Genomic DNA, 18747 nt, shown 5'->3' on the forward strand with positions numbered 1-18747 from the left:
GCAACCTCCGCCTCCGAGGTTCAAGCAATTCCCCTGCCTCAGCCTCCCGAGTAGCTGGGACTACAGGCACGCGCCACTATGCCCAGCTAACTTTTGTTAGATGTAGAGATGGGGATTCACCGTGTTGGCCAGAATGATCTTGATCTCTTGACTTCATGATCCACCTGCGTAAGCCTCCAAAGTGCTGGGATTACAGGTGTGAGCTGCCACGCCCAGCCAAGGCCCGGCTAATTTTTGTATTTTTAGTAGAGACAGGGTCTCATCCTGTTGGCCATGCTGGTCTCGAACTCCTGACCTCAGGTAGTCTACCCATCTTGGCCTCCTCAAAGTGCTGGGACTACAGGGGTGAGCCACCATGCCTGGTGGAGAAATTGGAATTCTCATACATTGCTAGAGAGAATGTGAAATGGTACAGCTGCTGTGAAAAACAGTATGACAGTTCCTAAAAAAATTGAATGTGGAGTTACCATACGACCCAGAAGTTTCACTCCTAGGTATATACCCAAGAGAAAAGAAAGCATGTCCACACAAAAACATATACACAAACATTTATAGCATTATTATAACATCGTAAATAGCTAAAAGTGGAAACAACCCAAATGTCTACCAGCAGATGAATGGATAAACAGAATGTAGAATAGCCATACAGTGGGTATCATGTGGCCACATGAAGGAATGAAGGGCTGATACATGCTACCACATGGATGAAGCTTAAAAACATTACGTGAATGAAATGAAGCAGCCACAAAGGATGACATGCTGCGTTTTTATAAAATGCCCAGAGAATAGGCAGATCTATAGAAATAGTGTATTAGTTTCCCATGGCTGCCATAACAGTTTACCATAAAGTTGGAGGCTCCTGTCTCTTGACTTCTGAGCCCGTGGCTCTGCCCTCACTTTCTTAAAGGGTAGCACGTTTTTGAGGCTGAGTAGTTTTATCAGCCTATTCCTGCTTCTAAAATTTTGGGAGTTCTTTGATTTTGTCTAGTCTGTAAACTTTCTACTCCAAGCTGGCAGTGTTTCTGCTGGTAGAACATTCTCAAAATCCTTGTGGAACTTCTGCATATATGATGGAATTCATAGTATTAGATGAGGTTTCTCCACAGATCTTTCCTAGATAATTTCATCTCTGTTTCCTTACTTCTGCGAGATGATTGAGGGGATTCGTAAGTTCCATGTTTAATCTCTTTGGCACTAGAAAAAAATTGCAAGATATGCCACACCCTTGGCATTCTCTACAGAACACACTTTCCTAACAGTGAATCTCCTAGTTTTAGCATTTTGGTTTATTCCGATCTAAATAGCCTGAGAATTTCCCAAATCATTAAGTGTGGATTCCTTTCTGCCTAACAGTTCTTCCCTCAATTTCTCTCTCTCTCTTTTTTTTTGTATTTTAAAAATTCTTTTTGTTTATTGTACCCTTAATTTATCTCTTTCATGTTGCTTTTTTTTTTTTTTGAGTCTCACTCTGTCGCCCAGGCTGGAGTGCAGTAGCGCGATCTCTGCTCATTGCAACCTCTGCCTCCCAGGTTCAAGTGATTCTCCTGCCTCAGCCTCCCAAGTAACTGAGATTACAGGTGCCCACCACCATGCCTGGCTAATTTTTGTATTTTTAGTAAAGACGGGATTTCACCATGTTGGCCAGGCTGGTCTTGAACTCCTGACCTCAGGTGATCTGCCTGCCTCAGCCTCCCAAAGTGCTGAGATTACAGGCATAAGTCACTGCGCCCGGCCCAAGCTGAGTCTTGAATGCTTTGATTGGAAGTCTGCTCAGCTAAATGTGCAAGTTTATTGCTTATGATTCTGCCTTCCACACAGCTACAGGACACAATCCAGCTAAACTTTTTGCCGTTATATTACAAAGATCACCTTTGCTCTGGTTTCCAGTAACATGTTCCTTGTTTCCTTTGTGCCTTTAGAATCACCTTTAATGTTCATGCTTCTACCAACGTTTTGTTTTTGATAGTGTATGTATTCTTGAAGATAACACAGACTTTGTGTATCAAGTTCCTCATTTCCTTTAAGGCAGTCTGGGTGACAGAGTCTTTAACATCCACGTATCTACCCCACAGCCTGTTCAAGGAAACCTAGGCCTTTTCTGTCATGCTTCTCATAATTCTACTAGCACCCCTTCATCATTGAGTTACAAAGCCACTGCTACGTTTTTAGGCACCCCACTCCTGGTAACAAAATTTATGTTTCCTGTGGGTGCTATAACAAGTTACTACAAACTTGGTGGCTTAAAAGAACAGAAATTTAGGCCGGACGTGGTGGCTCACACCTATAAACCCAGCACTTTGGGAGGCCAAGGCGGGCAGATCACGAGGTCAGGAGATCATGCCCATCCTGGCTAACACGGTGAAACCCCATCTCTACTAAAAATACAAAACAACTAGCTGGGGGTGGTGGCAGGCACCTGGAGTCCCAGCTACTTGGGAGGCTGAGGCAGGAGAATGGCTGAACCTGGGAGGTGGAGTTTGCAGTGAGCCGAGATCGAGCCACTGCACTCCAGCCTGGGTGACAGAGCGAGACTCCATCTGGAAAAAAAAAAAAAAAAAAAAAAAACAAATTTAATCTCACAGTTTTCAAGGCCAGAAACTCAAAGTCAGTTACCATGGGTAAAAATCACAGTGGCAGCAGGGAGGCAATAGGAGAGGAACCTGTTTCTTGCATCTTTTAGCTTTTGGTCACTGCTGGTACTCCTTGGCTTGTGGCTGTATCACTCCAGTCTTCAAGTCCAGCATCACAAGGTAAATAAATTCTCTCTGTATTCCATCTTCACATCGCCTTCTTTGTGTGTGTGAACTTTCCTTCTGCCTCCCTCGTAGGAGGATACATGCAATTGCACTTAGGGCCCACCTACATAATCCAGGATAGCCCTCCATCTCAAGATCTTTAACTTAATCGCATCTGCAAAGACCCTTTTCTCAAATAAGGCAGTATTTACAGGTTCCAGGGAATAGGACCTGATTTAAGGACTATTATTTAGCCTGCCACAGATAGAAAGTTGATTAGTGATTGCCAAGCGTGCTGTAGGAGAAATGGAGTTTTCATTTGGAGTGATGAAAATGTTCTAAAATTAGGCCGGGCATGGTGGCCCACACCTGTAATGCCAACACTTTGGAGACCGAGGCCAGCAGATCACTTGAGGCCAGGAGTTTGAGACCAGCCTGGACAACATGGTGAAATCCTGCCTCTACTAAAAATGCAAAAATCAGTTGGGGATGATGGCACATACTTGTAGTCCTAGCTACTAGGGAGGTGAGGCAGGAGAATCACTTGAACCCAGGAAGTGGAGGTTGCAGTGAGCTAAGATGGCGCTACTGCACTCCAGCCTGGGTGACAGAGTGAGACTCTGCCTCAAAAAAAAAAGAAAGAAAGAAAGAAAATGCTCTAAAATTGATTTTGGTAATGCTGCAGAACTCTGAATGTAGTACCCAAAACCATTGAATGGCATGTTTTAAATGGGTATCTCAGCCAGCCTGTCATATATTTTTAATGGAATGAGTGAAAATGATGGATAACAGGTCTGTTTTTCCTTCGTGGCCAGGTCAGGGCTGTGTGATTTCCTTGGGTGGGGGGCACTGCTGGGGCTGCCTCATCCCTGTTTGGTTTCTGATGGCATGTCCTGTGGGCTGGGGCCAAGGTCCCATGGGGCTACGGATACTATCATGGAAGCACTCTTTCAGGAATTTGATGGTATTTTTAAATCTATTAGGAAAACTCTGAGACATGAAAGCACAGAGGTGTCATATTCCTCTAACCCGGAGTCAGCAGTTGCTGTGGTTTGGTGACTTTTCCCTTGGCCGTCTCTGTGTCTCTCCTGAAGTGTGGAGGGCACATCCCCACCCTCAGGGTTGTATCTCTGCTGAGCGTCTCCACACCGGCCTGTGCTAGGGCCCCGCCTGACAATCACGTGGAGTCACTATTGTCATCAGTGGAAAGGCCTCTTTCAAGTTCCAATGCTTTTTTCCTAATAGTTGGCTTCTGTGAATCAGGATCCAAACGAGGGTCTTTTTTCCCTTCGGGCCCTTCCCAGCCTGGTGAAGGAGCAGCCCAGCTGTCCTGCAGCCCTCCCCATGGGCTCTGATGTCTCCTAAGCTCCTGATTCATCTTGCCTGCCCCCTCCTTCTTATGAACTGGGTGCTAAATCGAAGAGCAGAGAGGATGCCGTGGTCTTTTAGCAAAAATATTTCCGAAGTATTGCCTTAATTTGTATTTCTGGGCATCTTGATATTCCCATAAGACCACAGTTTGGAGGTTTGGAGAGCAACAACAGCCTGACCCTTGTAAAGTTCCTATTATCTTTCCAATGATTTCATCATTTAATTAGGGATTGTAGACTAGTTCTGGCTTTTCTCCCACATTGATTACACGGAGTTTTTTTTTGTCAAGAAAGTCAGCCAGGGCTAGATGATTGTTTGAAACCCTGTGTGTTCAGGACCTCCAGGAATGCTGTTTTTCTGATCTTTCCAGTCTAAGGCATCCCCCCAAGGGCCACAGATGGGTTCTCTTTGAGTGGCATTTCGAGCTCAGAGCTGTGTATCTGGGGTGTTCTGGTCCATTGCTGTCATTCATTTTGATGCTTAGATGGTCCCATCCTCATCTAGCAGGAGCTCCTGTGTCTCTTGAGGCCCTCACACAACCTGTTTAGTTTCTCTTAGTCTGCTGGCATTTAGACCCAGATTGGCTGCTCCTCGAGGGAGTGAACCCTGGGGACTTCTGCCGGTAAAGTGGCATTTTGAGCGTGCTATGTGGGCGCTGCTCTGTTCATTGCTTTGGGCCTTTTAGTGAACAGAACTAAGAAAAAACATGTTTTTGAAATAACAGCAACAACAAAACCCCATAATTTTATACTAATATTTCTAATTCAAATTTAACCTTATATATAGGGTTTTTACTTCTTTCATTTTAAACATGTGTCTTTTCTGTTACTATGAATATCTTGGTTTCTAATATTATTAGCATACTTGCTTGCTTTACTTTGAAATCGTTTCAGAATAAACAGTTTATATTACCCCTGATAACAAAAGCTAGACTAAAATTTTAAGATTACCTTGAAGTTCTAATTGCCCTTAAAATGTATCCCTTTTATTGAGAATGTTTTGCTTTTTGTTTCAGTTTTTTAAAAAGCTTCTCAAAAGATTTCTTTTCCCTATATGACTCTGCCACCAACTTAATATTCAGCTCATTTGTTTTAGTTTATTTGGAATGTTTAGGAATTGTACCTTTTTCTTTTGATTTGCTATACTTTTCATTTTAGAAAAATATTTCAGGTTGGCTACAGTGACTCACACCTGTAATCCCAGCACTTTTGGAGGTTGAGGACTGAGCAAAAGACAAGCCTGGCCAACATGGCAAAACCGTGTCTCTACAAAAAATACAAAAAATTGGCCAGTCGCAGTGACTCACGCCTGTAATCCCAGCACTTTGGGAGGCCAAGGTGGGCGGATCAGAAGGTCAGGAGATCGAGACCATCCTGGCTAACTTGGTGAAACCCCTGTCTCTACTAAAAAATACAAAAAATTAGCTGGGCGTGGTGGCGGGCGCCTGTAGTCCCAGCTGCTTGGGAGGCTGAGACAGGAGAATAACTTGCACCTGGGAGGCGGAGCTTGCAGTGAGCTGAGATCGTGCCACTGCACTCCAGCCTGGGCCACAGAGTGAGACTCTGTCTCAAAAAAAAAAATTAGCTGGGTGTAGTGGCGCTTGCATGTGGTCCCAGCTGCTCAGGAGACTGAGGTGGGAAGGCTCACTTGAGCCCATGAGGTTGAAACGGCAGTGAGCTGTGATCGCCCCACTGCACTGCGCTCCAGCCTGGGCAACAGAGTGAGACCCCATCTCAATATATATATATATATATTTTTTTTTAGAGAAATAAAATTTGCTGAGTTGCCCCTGAACTCCTGGCGCAAGCAATCCTCCTACTTTACTTTATCCTTCCAAGTAGCTGGGATTACAGGATTGTGCCATTGTGCCTGGCTTTGATTTGCTTTTTTTGTTTGTTTTGAGACAGAGTTTTCGCTCTTGTTGCCCAGGCTGGAGTGCAGTGGTGTAATCTCGGCTGACTGCAACCTCTGCCTCCTGGGTTCAAGCAATTCTCCTGCCTCAGCCTCCCAAGTAGCTGAGATTACAGGCATACGCCACCATGCCTGGCTAATTTTTTTTGTATTTTTAGTAGAGCTAGAGTTTCACCTTGTTGACCAGGCTGGTCTTGAACTCCTGTCCTCAGGTGATCCTCCTATCTTGGCCTCCAAAAGTACTGGGATTACAGGTGTGAGCCACCGTGCCTGACCTGATTTGGCTTTATTTTCTCAATAGTAAAAGATTTATGTGCTTCTGAAGTGAAAACTCATAACACCGTGGGTTTAGAGAGGGCACATTTCCAGCCCAGTTCCTGATACTTGCTGGTTTGTCGGTTTTCTATTTTGGTGTGTCTTTCCAGTGTTTCTCATGGCAGATTTAAGCAAATATGTGTGTTTGGGTTCCCTAGGTCTTATATAAAAGGTGTATGTCATGCAGTGTATGTGGCATGGAGCGTGTGTTTCTCTCCTTTCTTCTTCCTTGTGTTCACTCCACAATGTGTTGTGAGGCACTTGTGCAAGATTTCCACATGTCAAGCAAATGTGGAAATTCTATGAAGCTTTTAACTTTTTGAGGTGGGGTCTCACTCTGTCGCCCAAGCTGGAGTGTAGTGGAGTGTTCACAGTTCATTGCAGCATTGATCTCTCAGGCTAATGCCTCAGCCTCCCACTCTGGGACCACTGGCATGTGCCACCACACCAGGGTAATGTTTGTTTGTTTGTTTGTTTGTTTGTTTTGTAGAGATGGTGTCTTACTACGTTGCCCAGGCTGGTCTTAAACTCCTGGCCTCAAGGGACCCTCCTGCCTTGACTTTCCAAAATGTTGGAATAATAGATGTGAGCCTCCACGATTGGCCTCTATGGAGCTTTTTAACGTTTCTATTTTCTTATCTGTAAACTGGATGTGTTAGTAGTACCTGCCTCTGGGTGGTTGGGAGAAATCAAGGCGATAATGCATGTTAATTGTTAACTCCGGTGCCTGGCACCATAAAGTGCCAAGTGCTAGCTGTTACTGTCATGATGTTCATTGTTTATGGTTTGTAATACTCAGCCTCAGGTGCAACTGGACACTTATATTTTGATAGCCAGCAGGGGAGCTGGAGCAGATCGAGTGAAGATAAGGGAGGTTCCTAACTCTTTAGCCCTTTTTTCTGCAGCAGCTCTAGGGGAGTTGGTGTGCTTTGGAGCAGAAAGGGGCGTAATAATCTGTCCATCTGGATGGGGTTGGGGGTGGATGGTGAGGAGTCAGGAGTGAAAGAACCCAGCCAGGGGGATCAGAGGCACAGTTTTGGATCCAGGCCTTTCTCTCCCAGAAAGGAGCTGTTGTGGCTGACCTATTGCGTTCGCCCCTGGATATTCCTAGATAAACCCGTGTTTGGGGGAATGTGGGAAATATCATCGCCCACAAGAAAGCTCCTTGGCTGGCAGTGTGACAGCTTCCTGTGCTTGTTTCTCACATCAGGCATCCCCTCCCTCCGCACTCGCCACTAAGCCTCCTCATGCTGGTCTGGTAGTGGAACTGGAGCAGGTTGCAGTGGCTGCCCCCTGCTGTGGGTCAGGAGTGGTGCTGGGCTCTGCAGAGTGACGATGCCTGCCCCCTGCATTCCAGGGGCTGGGCTGGCAGTGGGTCTTGTTCAGCCCTGGTTTTATGCAGAAGGGCTTTGGGGACATGGTCCTGAGCCTTGTTTAAGTGTCTTATGTCTAAGTAGAAGTATCTTGTTGCTTTTGAAACCTACTTCCCCTTGTTTTACCATTTATGGATGTGGAGAAAACAAATTCATTTGAAGTATTGCAGACTTAAGAAATAGTCCAGGGCCTTAGGAGCTGTGAGATGTCGACCTGGCTGGCCCCGAGGCCCTTCTCCCCTCATACCTGGCCACCTCGCTTCTGTTCCTGAGTGTCCTCAGGTTCCCACACCTCCATTGCCCCCATTCTCATACCACTGTCCTTCAGGGACTGACTGCCTGCGGGCCACATTCACATGCACATCAGCTTTCCTGTCAGGAATAATGGGGACAGCCGGAACCTCCTTGGTGCCCCCTTGTTCTGGCCAGGCCTCGCTGCTTATCCCAGCTTCTCCTCTCTCCTGGGCCTTTCCTCTTCATGTTGTCCTGTGCTAATTTCCCCGAGCCGAAAAAAAGAAATAGGGTAGAGTTTGGAAATAGATGTGAGATGATAAAGATTTCGGAAGTGTCTTTATATTTTTACCCTCATCTGAGACCACTTTTCATCATCCTTCCCTCTGCCCTGCCATCTTATGAGTGTAGTGGATGAACTCTTAGTGTCACAGTGACTCAGGAGGAAGGTTGGGTGAGCAGGGCAGGGAGTCGGGGCTTTGCCCCTTCCAGGCTTCCCTGCCAGAAGGATGGGCACTTCAGCAGAGGGCAAGGATGCTTCTCTGAAATAAGACTTTACCTCAGACATCCCTGTATTGACCACAAGACCAACTCACAGCAGTGATTTCCCTGAAACACCTGCGAGTGAGTGTCCTTGGGGCCAAAGAGGACAATGGGTGGGAGGCAGGCCCTGCCAGGCAATCCCAGAAACACAGCAGCCTGCACATAGCGGGCCTTAGCAGCCAACAGCCTTCACCTCACCTGAGAGTGGGCTTCACCCTCTCCCTTGCCCTTGCATAAATGCAGATGAACCCAGATTCTCCCGGAAAGCACAGCCAAGGGAGTGCCATCCAGATTTGCAGCAGGTACTGCGTCATCAGTGAAAAGGCAGCAACAGGCTGGGCTGAGAAACGAAAGCCCTTCCGTACACATAGTGCAAAGACACAGCGGCCCACCCACGGCTGCCTCTGACAGGCCTTGTGCCCTCAGGCTAGTGCCTCATCCCCCCAACCTGCCTGTCCCCTTTGTGACAAAAAGACGGCACTCAAGATGACTCACAGCTCTCTCAGCTGAGTGCCTTTCCATCAGGGGAGAGGAGTGGCTTGGAGGCTCTCTGTCCCCTTCTTGTTTCTTTGTGCCTGTTATTGGCCCGCCTAGCTAAGCACTGACGGCTCCTTTCCGAGAGGCGGATTCCAGAAGAGGCCGAGTGTCTGAGTCTGCCTTGCAGAATGGGCTTCGGGCTTCAGCTCGGCGCCAGCAGGCGAGGGGGCGGGAAGGGGGAGTCCGATGACTGCACTTCTTCATTTGGGATTAAACTGCTTCCTGTTTTTACTTTTAGGACGAATACCTTTCTCTCGTGGCCAGGCTCATTATCCATTTTCGAGACATTCGTAAGTAAGATTTCACATTTCTGGGTTGTTGAGATCTCTGTGAGAGGTCAGCCCTGACGCTGCCTCAGCAGAGCTTTCTGGGCAGGCCGTGGTGCCTGAGTCAGAAGGTCTGTGTCACCTCACTTCCTTTTGGGAAGTTCTTCACTGCCTTGCATTTGATTCCAGATCCCCCATCCTCCCAGAGCCTTGGCCTCAAAAATGCTGATTCTAGCATCATGGACATGCTGTCCTCAAAGTGGTCTAAACGGGGTTGCTGTTTCACTGCTCACTTAATCTCCCTTTTCCTAGGGCTGTTGTTTTTACTTCTGGGAAGTTCTGTTTACCCTGGAACAGAAACTCTTCTTCCCTAAAAGTTGATTTTATTGACCCCTGGAGGCCAGAGACACTTAGGCATATGTTCCCTCCAGACTGGAAGCTTCTGAGGAGGACCTCCTGAGTCTGCACCCTGGCTCCCTGCTGTGTTGAGGGCCCCCGTGTTTACCTCACGTTGTGCCTCCTCTGATTCAGAGGGCCCAGTGTGGTTCTATCAACCAGGCAGTGGCCCCAGCTCTGCAGAAGTGAGTTGTCATTACATCCTAGGGCCCGGGTCTTGGTGCTTGTGTGTGTCACTTGGAAGTATGTGGACACCAAGTGTTCCTGGATGGCCACAGCCTGTGAAGGAAACTGGGGCCAGCAGCTGCTCTGTGTTTTCAGCCAACGACGGCTCCTGCCCACTGCCGCTGCGTAACCACCAGAGGCAGGCTTCTCTTGACATAGGCCTGTCCTTGGAGCACGTGTTTGGCGAGTCCTATTGCTATTCCCCTGTGGGTTAGGGACAGGCAGCTGTACCTTCAGTGTCTGTTGTTAGGGCAAAGGGAGACACTGAGCACCCCAGAGCCTGGTACGTTTTGCTTCTTTCCGTACTAACTTTTTACCAGAATGGCCAGCAAGGTGAACTTCACTTTCTCTGTGGTGTTGGGAAGGTGCCGGGATGTGTAAGAGGAGAAGGAATAGCCCAGATGATCTGGCCCAGATGCGCTGGCAGATTCCCCATGTTCTGCTTTCAGGGACAGTGTCCCACCTGGTGCACACAGTCCTGTGGGGCTTATGGGGTCATGGGGAGCAGCCAAGCAGGAGGCTCGGGGCCCCATGGCTGCTACAGAAGTTCTCCACTGGGCACTGGGGTCAGCTGGACTGGCTTCCAGCTGGCCGTGGACAGCCTCAGTTTCCTCATCTAGGTAACAGAGACACTGCCTCACCAGAGCAGACTGCAAAGGGAGGCAGTGTCAAGTCTCAGCACCACTCCAGCCCTGCTGTGGGTTCCTGTAGTGTTCTTGTTACTTGTTTTCTTAGGGCTGAGCTGAGACTCTGGACCTGGAAAAAAGGAAAGCCAGAGTAGGCCCAGAGTCCCCAACCCCAGAGTGCTTCAGCCTTGGGGGCAGCTCCCTAAGGCCCCAAGTTGACCCTGGAGCTACTCTGCACCCTCTGCTCCCAGGTCCCTTGTGGGGTCAGCGCTGCCAAGAGTGGAAACACTTCCCCTGGTAGCGGGCAGTACTAGGAGCTCCGTGGGGATTGAGGCTTGGGCAAATGCCTACAGAACTGACCTACCCATGGAAATATGTGGTTATATAAAACTTTGTTTACTTTGGTTTTTTTCGTTTGTGTTTTCATATAGATAACAAGAAATCTCAAGCTTCCGTCAGTGGTAAGAGTTTTCCCTTTTGAGTTGAAGTTTCTCCCAACTTTGGATTTGAGGTGACAAGAATGACATAGTGCATGCCTCATGTGCCTGGGTTAACCTGTCAGTAGAGGAGAATACTTGCGGAGAGAGCTGTGGAGGGAGGAGGCTGACCAGCTGTGCCCCGACCTCTCCAGCCTTCGTCTTCCTGCAGACTGTGAAGTCATATGATCCTCCCCATCCCGTTTCATACAAATGCTGCCTTTGCCCAGCAAAAAGATAAACACTCACAAAGCTATTAAGACATTATCCAACAGTGTTGAGCTCTCTTGTAGAGAATTATTATGCTGTTTTCAGTGTAATAATATGTAGCAGCGTTTCTGAGAAAATGCTGTGAATTCACTTTTTTAAGTTACAAAGTTTCTTTGTAAATTTAGAAATCTGGCTGGGTGCTGTGGCTCATGCCTGTAATCCCAACACTTTGGGAGGCTGAGGCAGGCAGATCACTTGAGGTCAGGAGTTCGAGACCAGCCTGGCCAACATGGTAAAACTCCGTCTCTATTAAAAATACAAAATTAGCCGGGTGTGGTGGCACGCATTGTAGTCCCAACTACTCGGGAGGCTGAGGCATGAGAATCGCTTAAACCTGGGAGGCGGAGGTTGTAGTGAGCTGAGATTGTACCGCTGCGTTCCAACCTGGGTGACAGAGTGAGACTCCATCTCAAAAAAAAAAAAAAGTTTAGAAATCCATATTTTTAAATTTCAGGGTTTATCACATAAGGGGAATTCTGTCAACTCAGCCTTGGTCTCTGCTGACTAAGCTATGAGGGAAGGGGTTTAACAGATCCAGGCTGGCCAACTGCATTCTGCCATTGGGAAGGGAGTGCACTGGCCTCACAGGCTGCACACCACTGTCTGCCCTGCCCTAGACAGTAGAGCTGTACATGCCAGCTGTCTCTGCCCGTGTGGGTCTCACCTCTTAGCCAGGACAGGGATTCTTGGCCAGCTGGGCTGAGCAGCAGCAAGGGCATGTGGCCAGAACATCTGGGCCCCTTGGCATTGGAGCATGGGGTCCTGGGCACCACCCAGTTGTGTGACATGGTGGTCCTGCCAGGCCATATCTGTCTGTGGGTAGCTGTTTGCTATTAAGTCCACACTGTTGTGACAACGGCATCCTTGTCCTTTGTTGTGGCATTGCTCACTGAGCTGCTGACCTGGTGGGCTTGGCACATTTCTCCTCGGTGCTCTGTGGAGCCCTCCTCTGCACCCCTCAGCTGTTCTGGCATGGTGGCCCTGCACACAGGGGCCCAGGCTGAGTTGGACTGTGCAACAGTAGGAGTGGAGCTCTGTGTGCCTGTGGACTTGTGCCCTCCCTGGGAGAGCATCCCCTGGCCACTGTGTTTCTGCTTGCTCAGAAGGGCCCATCGTGCTTTGTGTGCTTACCCAGCAGGAGGGCTGGACAGCCAGGAGAGGTGGGGGTAGCCGCCTGCCCTCAAGGCCTCAGCCCATCTTTAGTGCACCTGCAGACATCAGAGAGGTCATTTGTCCCTTAACATTAGGACCCTGGACCAGGCCAGGCTAGAGGTATGGGTCGTGCAATGACCAACACACCTGGCATCCTACCCACTCATATTTGGGAGTCTCCAGGAGCCTAGTCTCTTACTGCTTGGGGCTGTGAGGGGATTGAGCCTGTAGGTAGGAGAGATCTATGCTCTGTGAGCCTCATGCCATTTGAGCCATGGTCAGTCCGTTAGTCCCTTTCCTGAGAAGCTCTGCCCTTGTGTTCCCACAGATCCTATGAATGCACTCCAGAGCCTGACTGGCGGACCCGCCGCGGGAGCCGCCGGAATTGGCATGCCTCCTCGGGGCCCGGGACAGTCTCTGGGCGGGATGGGTAGCCTTGGTGCCATGGGACAGCCAATGTCCCTCTCAGGGCAGCCGCCTCCTGGGACCTCGGGGATGGCCCCTCACAGCATGGCTGTCGTGTCTACGGCAACTCCACAGAGTGAGTACCACACTTCCTGGAGGATTTGCCACTTTCCTTGCAAACGATAACACATTTTATTCCTGTGCTTATGATGGTATCAAGAAAAGCATGGAGAAGCTCCAAATCGCCTTTTTTTTTTTTCTTTTTTTTTTTAATCTTTGTTGTATGTGGCTTCCAATCTTCTTTGAGCTCCCAGAAGGGTTAAGTGATCCTGGGCCCTCCTCCTAGCCCTGGGCAGGAGGGTGGGGATGGCCAGAGACTCCAGCCAAAGGTTTGTGTTTTGTGGCTGAGATAGATACAGTGTGTTTCAGGGAGTTCTCAGCCACGAGGCAGGGCTGAGTGCCAGCACCCACAACTCCACTGTCTGCCCGAGCTCTGGGCACCATCTCTTCTAGTGGTGCCCTTGCCACTTGGTCACCCTGGGTGTGGCTTGCAGCCGTATTATCTTCTGACTTCCTTTCTGTGAAGGAGACTCTATGTCCTCTCCACACGGCTGCCCTGGTGGGGAACTGGGCTGTGATCAGGTGTTACAGGTGAACCAAAGCTGCTCTCAAGGGGAGGTAAAGAACCTCCCTCTTCTTTCCAGGACTGTCTTTTGAGATGGGGTCTTGCTCTGTGGGCCACGCTGGAGTGCAGTGGCACAATCACGGCTCACTGCAGCCTCGACATCCTGGACTCAGGTGACCCTCACACCACAGCCTCCCAAGTAGCTGGGACTACAGGCTCACAGCACCGCGCCCGGCTAATATTTTGTATTTTATGTGGGGATGGGACTTCACCATGTTGCCCAGGCTTATCTTGAACTCCTGGGCTCAAGTGATCGCCCACCTTGGCCTCCCAAAGTGTTGGGATTACAGGCGTGAACCACCACGCCCACCCTCAGGACCTATGTTGATGTATCTTCGAGTCCCATCAACATTTCTTGGAGTGTGCTGTGCCCACTGCAAAGTCCTTTAGTGTTTTTTTCCCTTTCATATAACTTTTTATTTTTAAAATAGTTTAGGAGTCACAGGAAGTTGTAGAATAGCACAGAGAGTTCCAACATGCCCTCTACCCAGCGCTCCCCAATAACAATATCTTACACAGAACATGGTCAAAACCAAGAAATTAATGTTGAGGCAGTGTAATCACCTCAGTTAGAGACTTAACTTGGACTTCATTTTTTTTTTTTTTTTTTATTTTGAGACAGAGTTTCACTCTTGTTGCCCAGGCTGGAGTGAAGTGGCGTGATCTCAGCTCACTGCAACTTCTGCCTCCTGGGTTCAAGCAATTCTCTTGCCTCAACCTCCTGACTACCTGGGACTACCGGTGCCTGCCACCATGCCCAGCTAATTTTGTATTTTTAGTAGAGATGGGGTTTCACCATGTTGGCCAGGCTGGTCTCAAACTGCTGACCTCAAGTGATCCTCCCTCCTGAGCCTCCCAAAGTGCTGGGATTACAGGCGTGAGCCATCATGCCCAGCCAACTTCATCAGTTTTTTACACTCATTCTTGGGCTGCATATATGTGTATGTGTAGGTCTGTGAGATTTTACCACATGTCAAATCAAGTAGCCATCACCACAGTTGGCATGCAGAGCCGTTCCATTACCACCAACCAGCTCTCTTGTGTTATCTTTCAGAGATCACACCCTCCCTGCAGCCCTAAGCCCTGACAATTGCTGATCTGTCGTGTGTCTCTGTAGTTCTGTCCTTTTGTGAATGTTGTATAAATGGAATCATACCATATGTGACTTTCTGAGATTGGCTTTTTAAATTTAGTCTGAGATCTTTGAGATCCACCCAGGTTTTATCAGTAGTTCATTCCTTTTCATCACTAAGTAATATTCCATGGAACGGATTTTCCACAGTTTATTCATTCACCCATGAAGGACATTGGGTTGTTTCCTGCTTTTGGCTACTATTATGCAAACAAAGCTGCTGTGGATATCTTTGTACAGGCTTTGGTGCTTCAGTGTATTTTTATCACACATCCCTCATGATAACCCTATGAAGAGGGCAGCATCACCCCCTCTGCTTTGTCCAGCTGCTAATGAGAGCTGGAGTCACACCCCAGGCCAAGAGCCGGGATCAAAGCTGCTGCCTGACACCATCCTCATGCTCCTACCCCATCCTGTGTCAGGTTTCCTATTCTTTGAGGCCATAGGCATGCTCATTTCTACCCACTCCTGCTCTGGAGTCTTCCTCCATCCCGAGCCACCTTCCCTTCTCATACCTTAATTCTCCTCTTACTTCGTGTCGTCTAACTCTCAGTACATGCTGGTTTCCTCGTCCTAGAACAATCTGCCTGGTTCTTCGTCCCAAGCTCTCATCACCTCACTCTTAGCACATCAGATACGTACGCCAGCTGGGTTTAGGGAGGACCCACGGAAGTACTGGCTCAAATTCCTTGTCATGTTCTACTCTTGTGTACTGGGTGCATTTTTTTTTTTTAATCATGAGCTTATATTTGATAATAAATTGTTTTTAAATGTATTTGAGTTTAGAATGCTCACATGAGTTGCCTTGTCATCCCACTCCAGAGACTTTGTCTTAAACCAGTTTTGTCAGAAGTTCAGTGGTGAAGCTTGATATCCTGCCCTTGCCCTCCCCAGTATGACCTTGGCCCACATCCTGTTTTTAGCTTCCAAGGGGCCTGGTCTTCTGTGTGTGGCACTAGTTGAAAGTTACAGTGGGGGCCAGGCACGGTGACTCATGCCTGTAATCCCAACACTGGGAGGCCAAGGTGGGCGGATCGCGAGGTCAGGAGATCAAGACCATCCTGGTTAACATGGTGAGACCCCATATCTACTAAAAATACAAAAAATCATCCGGGCATGGTGGGCGGGCGCCTGTAGTCCCAGATACTCGGGAGACTGAGGCAGGAGAATGGCGTGAACCTGGGAGGCGGAGCTTGCAGTGAGCCGAGATCGCACCACTACACTCCAGCCTGGGCAACAGAGGGAAACTCCATCTCAAAAGAAAAAAAAAAAAGTTACAGTGGATTCTGTACTTCAGGATCTTGTTACCACCTTTGTCAGAGACCATATCTCCCTGCCCTTTACCACTTGCCTCCCTGGTCTCCCTGAAACTAGTGGTGTTGCCTGATGGGCATTTAATATCCCTTCCTGATACCTTTCCCAAAGACTACTGCATGATTAAGGCCCTTTCAGATCTTCATCTGGTGCCACCAAGAGGGCAGAGCCTGGGGCAGAGGTTTTGCCAGGGACTCTCAAAGGGTAGGCCAGGGGACATTGTGGTAGTTTTCAGGTGACCCAGGTTAGTCTGAAAAGGCTGAAACTGCTGGTTGTTCCTATGGCTGGGGCTGCAGTACAGAGTTGGAAGCAAAGTTTTTCACGCTGTGCATTTCTGTTTCTCAATGAGTTTTATATCACGTGCATGTGAAGCTGACTTTAAAAATAATTTCTGCTGCCAGCTGTGTGACGGACTGGGTGCTGAGGACATGTCCTCCTCCTGGATAACTAGGTCCTGGTTAGGGTGCACTTTGGATTGCTGGCCTGCAGCAGTTGGGGAGGCTTTGTCCTCCTGAGCCTCAGCTGCTGCAGAGTGGGGGAAAGTAAGCTTGGGATTCCTCTAGTCAGCCAGGGTTTGTGCTGGGTCCTGTGGTCACCCCCCAGGTCCCCCAGAAGCAGGTGCAGATTGGAGGAACATGTCCCCAGTGTAAGACCTGTGACAGTCGTTCATTAAGGTCAAGCAATCAGCATACAGAGATCACCAGCCATGAAGGGAAGGAGAGACACCATGAAGGCGAACAGAAATAATAGACACATGTAGGCATGCGCAGTGACCACACATTCAGGAACTGTTAGATATGGGCCATGGGATGTATAAAGAAATAAAGTGGAGAGCCGGGCACAGTGGCACATAACTACACTCCTGGCTACTCGGAAGGCTAAGGCAGGAGGATTTGCTTGAGGCCAGGAGTTTGAGGCTATGGTGAACTATGATTTCACTACTGTACTCCAGCCTGGGGGATAGAGCGAGACACCATCTCTGAAAAAATAGAAAACAAAAAAGAAAAGAAAAAGCAGAAATTCAAATGAAAAAGCATCATCAGGAGCGATGAAGCAGATTTGAAATGGAACCAAATGAAAGCTGTAGAAATTAGCAGTATAATTTTTGAACAAAGGAAGTGGGTGGATAAACAGCACATTAGATACAGCTGAAGAAAGAATTTGTGTAATAGAAGCTACATTTGAAGAAATTACCTAGAATATAGCACAGAGAAGAGCACATGGAAAATATGAAAGCAGGGGTAAGAAATGAAGATAAGATCAGAAATCTGAATTGGCATCCAAGCAAAGCCCCAAAAGGATCAAATGGAGAGAATGGAAGAAAACAATATGTGAGGGGATAACTACTGAGAAAAGCCCATCTAGCCCCAACCTAGTTAGCCATCTCATTTGATGTGAGACTGCGGAGCACCAAAGGCCAGAGGAATATCTTAGAAATAGTCAGTTCCTGCAAAGGAGCAAGGAGTACACTCAGCAGTGGAGTCAGAAAGATAATAGAATATTGTTAAAGCACTGAGAATAGAGCTGCCAGTCACATTTGTATGCCAGCAAGACTCAAGGATGTGGAAAGCAAGCCATTTTTAGATAAACCTAGCCTTAGAAACTTTCAGTAAAAGATTTTCTGAAGGATATATCCTTTTTTCTCCTTTTTCCAGTAAGCCTTTTGCACTCTTAGATATATTCTTTTGTTTATCCTCTCCTCTTCCCTCTCAGGTGATGCAAGATATAAAATGGGAAAAGAAACGTTGAGCGTAGGTGATAGTAAATGTGTGTAAATCTAAACCAGTGATTCCTACCCTGGGTGATGTTCCACCACAGGGGATATTTGACAATGTCCGGAGACATTTTGGGATGTCACTACTGTGGGGGTGCTGCTGGTGCATAACGGGTGGAAGTCAGAGATGCTGCTAACCATCTTACAAATACGGGCCAGCACCCCACAACATAGAATCATCTGGGTCAAGTGTCAGTAGTGTAGCGAAAAGGTTGAAAATCCCTGGTGTAAATAAAAATTTACCTCTGTAAAATAAAACAGTCAAGCTAGCTTCCATACAGACTTGCCACATTCCAAGCACTATTTTATTTATTTTATTTTATTGGTTTTTTTTTTGAGATGGAATCTCACTCTGTCACCATACTGGAGTGCAATGGCACAATCTCAGCCCACTGCAACCTCCACTTCCTAGGTTCAAGCGATTCTCCTGCCTCAGCCTCCCAATTAGCTGGGACAACAGGCTCGCGCCACCACGCCCAGATAATTTTTGTATTTTTAGTAGAGACAGGGTTTCACCATGTTGGCCAGTTGGTCTCGATCTCCTGACCTCATGATCTGCCCACCTTGGCATCCCAAAGTGCTGGGATTACAGGTGTGAGCCACCATGCCCGGCCTATTATTATTATTATTTATAGACCTAGGGTCTCTTCATGTTGCCCAGGCTGGTCTTGAATTTCTGGTCTCAGGCGATCTGCTGCCTCGGCTGTGCAAAGTGCTGAGATTATGGGCATGAGCCACAGCACCCAACCCCAGGCACTATTTTGAGTGTTTTACTTACATAATAGATTATTTAATTCTTAGTCCAGTGTGTGGAGTGGATACTATTATTGTGTTTTCTTTTTTTTTTTTTTTTTTTTTTTTTTCTTTGAGACAAGATCTCACTCTGCAGCCAGGCTGAAGCTCAGTGGCACAGACACCACACCTGGCTAATTTTTGTATTTTTAGTAGAGACGGGGTTTCACCATGTTGGCCAGGCTGGTCTTGAACTCCTGACCTCAGGTGATCCACCC

General features: G+C 47.8%; 1 protein-coding gene across 6 annotated transcripts in view; it reads left to right on the forward strand.

Moving 5' to 3' along the window:
* MED15 (mediator complex subunit 15) overlaps positions 1 to 18747 on the forward strand; it is an 85494-nt gene that overhangs the window by 38976 nt on the left and 27771 nt on the right. For 5 of the 6 annotated variants that reach the window (XM_011986062.1, XM_011986063.1, XM_011986065.1 and 2 more), the window contains exons 3-5: positions 9255 to 9306; positions 10961 to 10990; positions 12756 to 12968. In XM_011986062.1, the coding sequence (XP_011841452.1) occupies positions 9255 to 9306; positions 10961 to 10990; positions 12756 to 12968 (295 nt within the window). The remainder of the gene's footprint in view (positions 1 to 9254; positions 9307 to 10960; positions 10991 to 12755; positions 12969 to 18747) is intronic. The other variant, XM_011986067.1, reaches the window with a different exon arrangement.

Source organism: Mandrillus leucophaeus, unplaced genomic scaffold (genome assembly GCF_000951045.1).
Source record: "Mandrillus leucophaeus isolate KB7577 unplaced genomic scaffold, Mleu.le_1.0 Scaffold291, whole genome shotgun sequence".
Lineage (NCBI taxonomy): Eukaryota > Metazoa > Chordata > Mammalia > Primates > Cercopithecidae > Mandrillus > Mandrillus leucophaeus.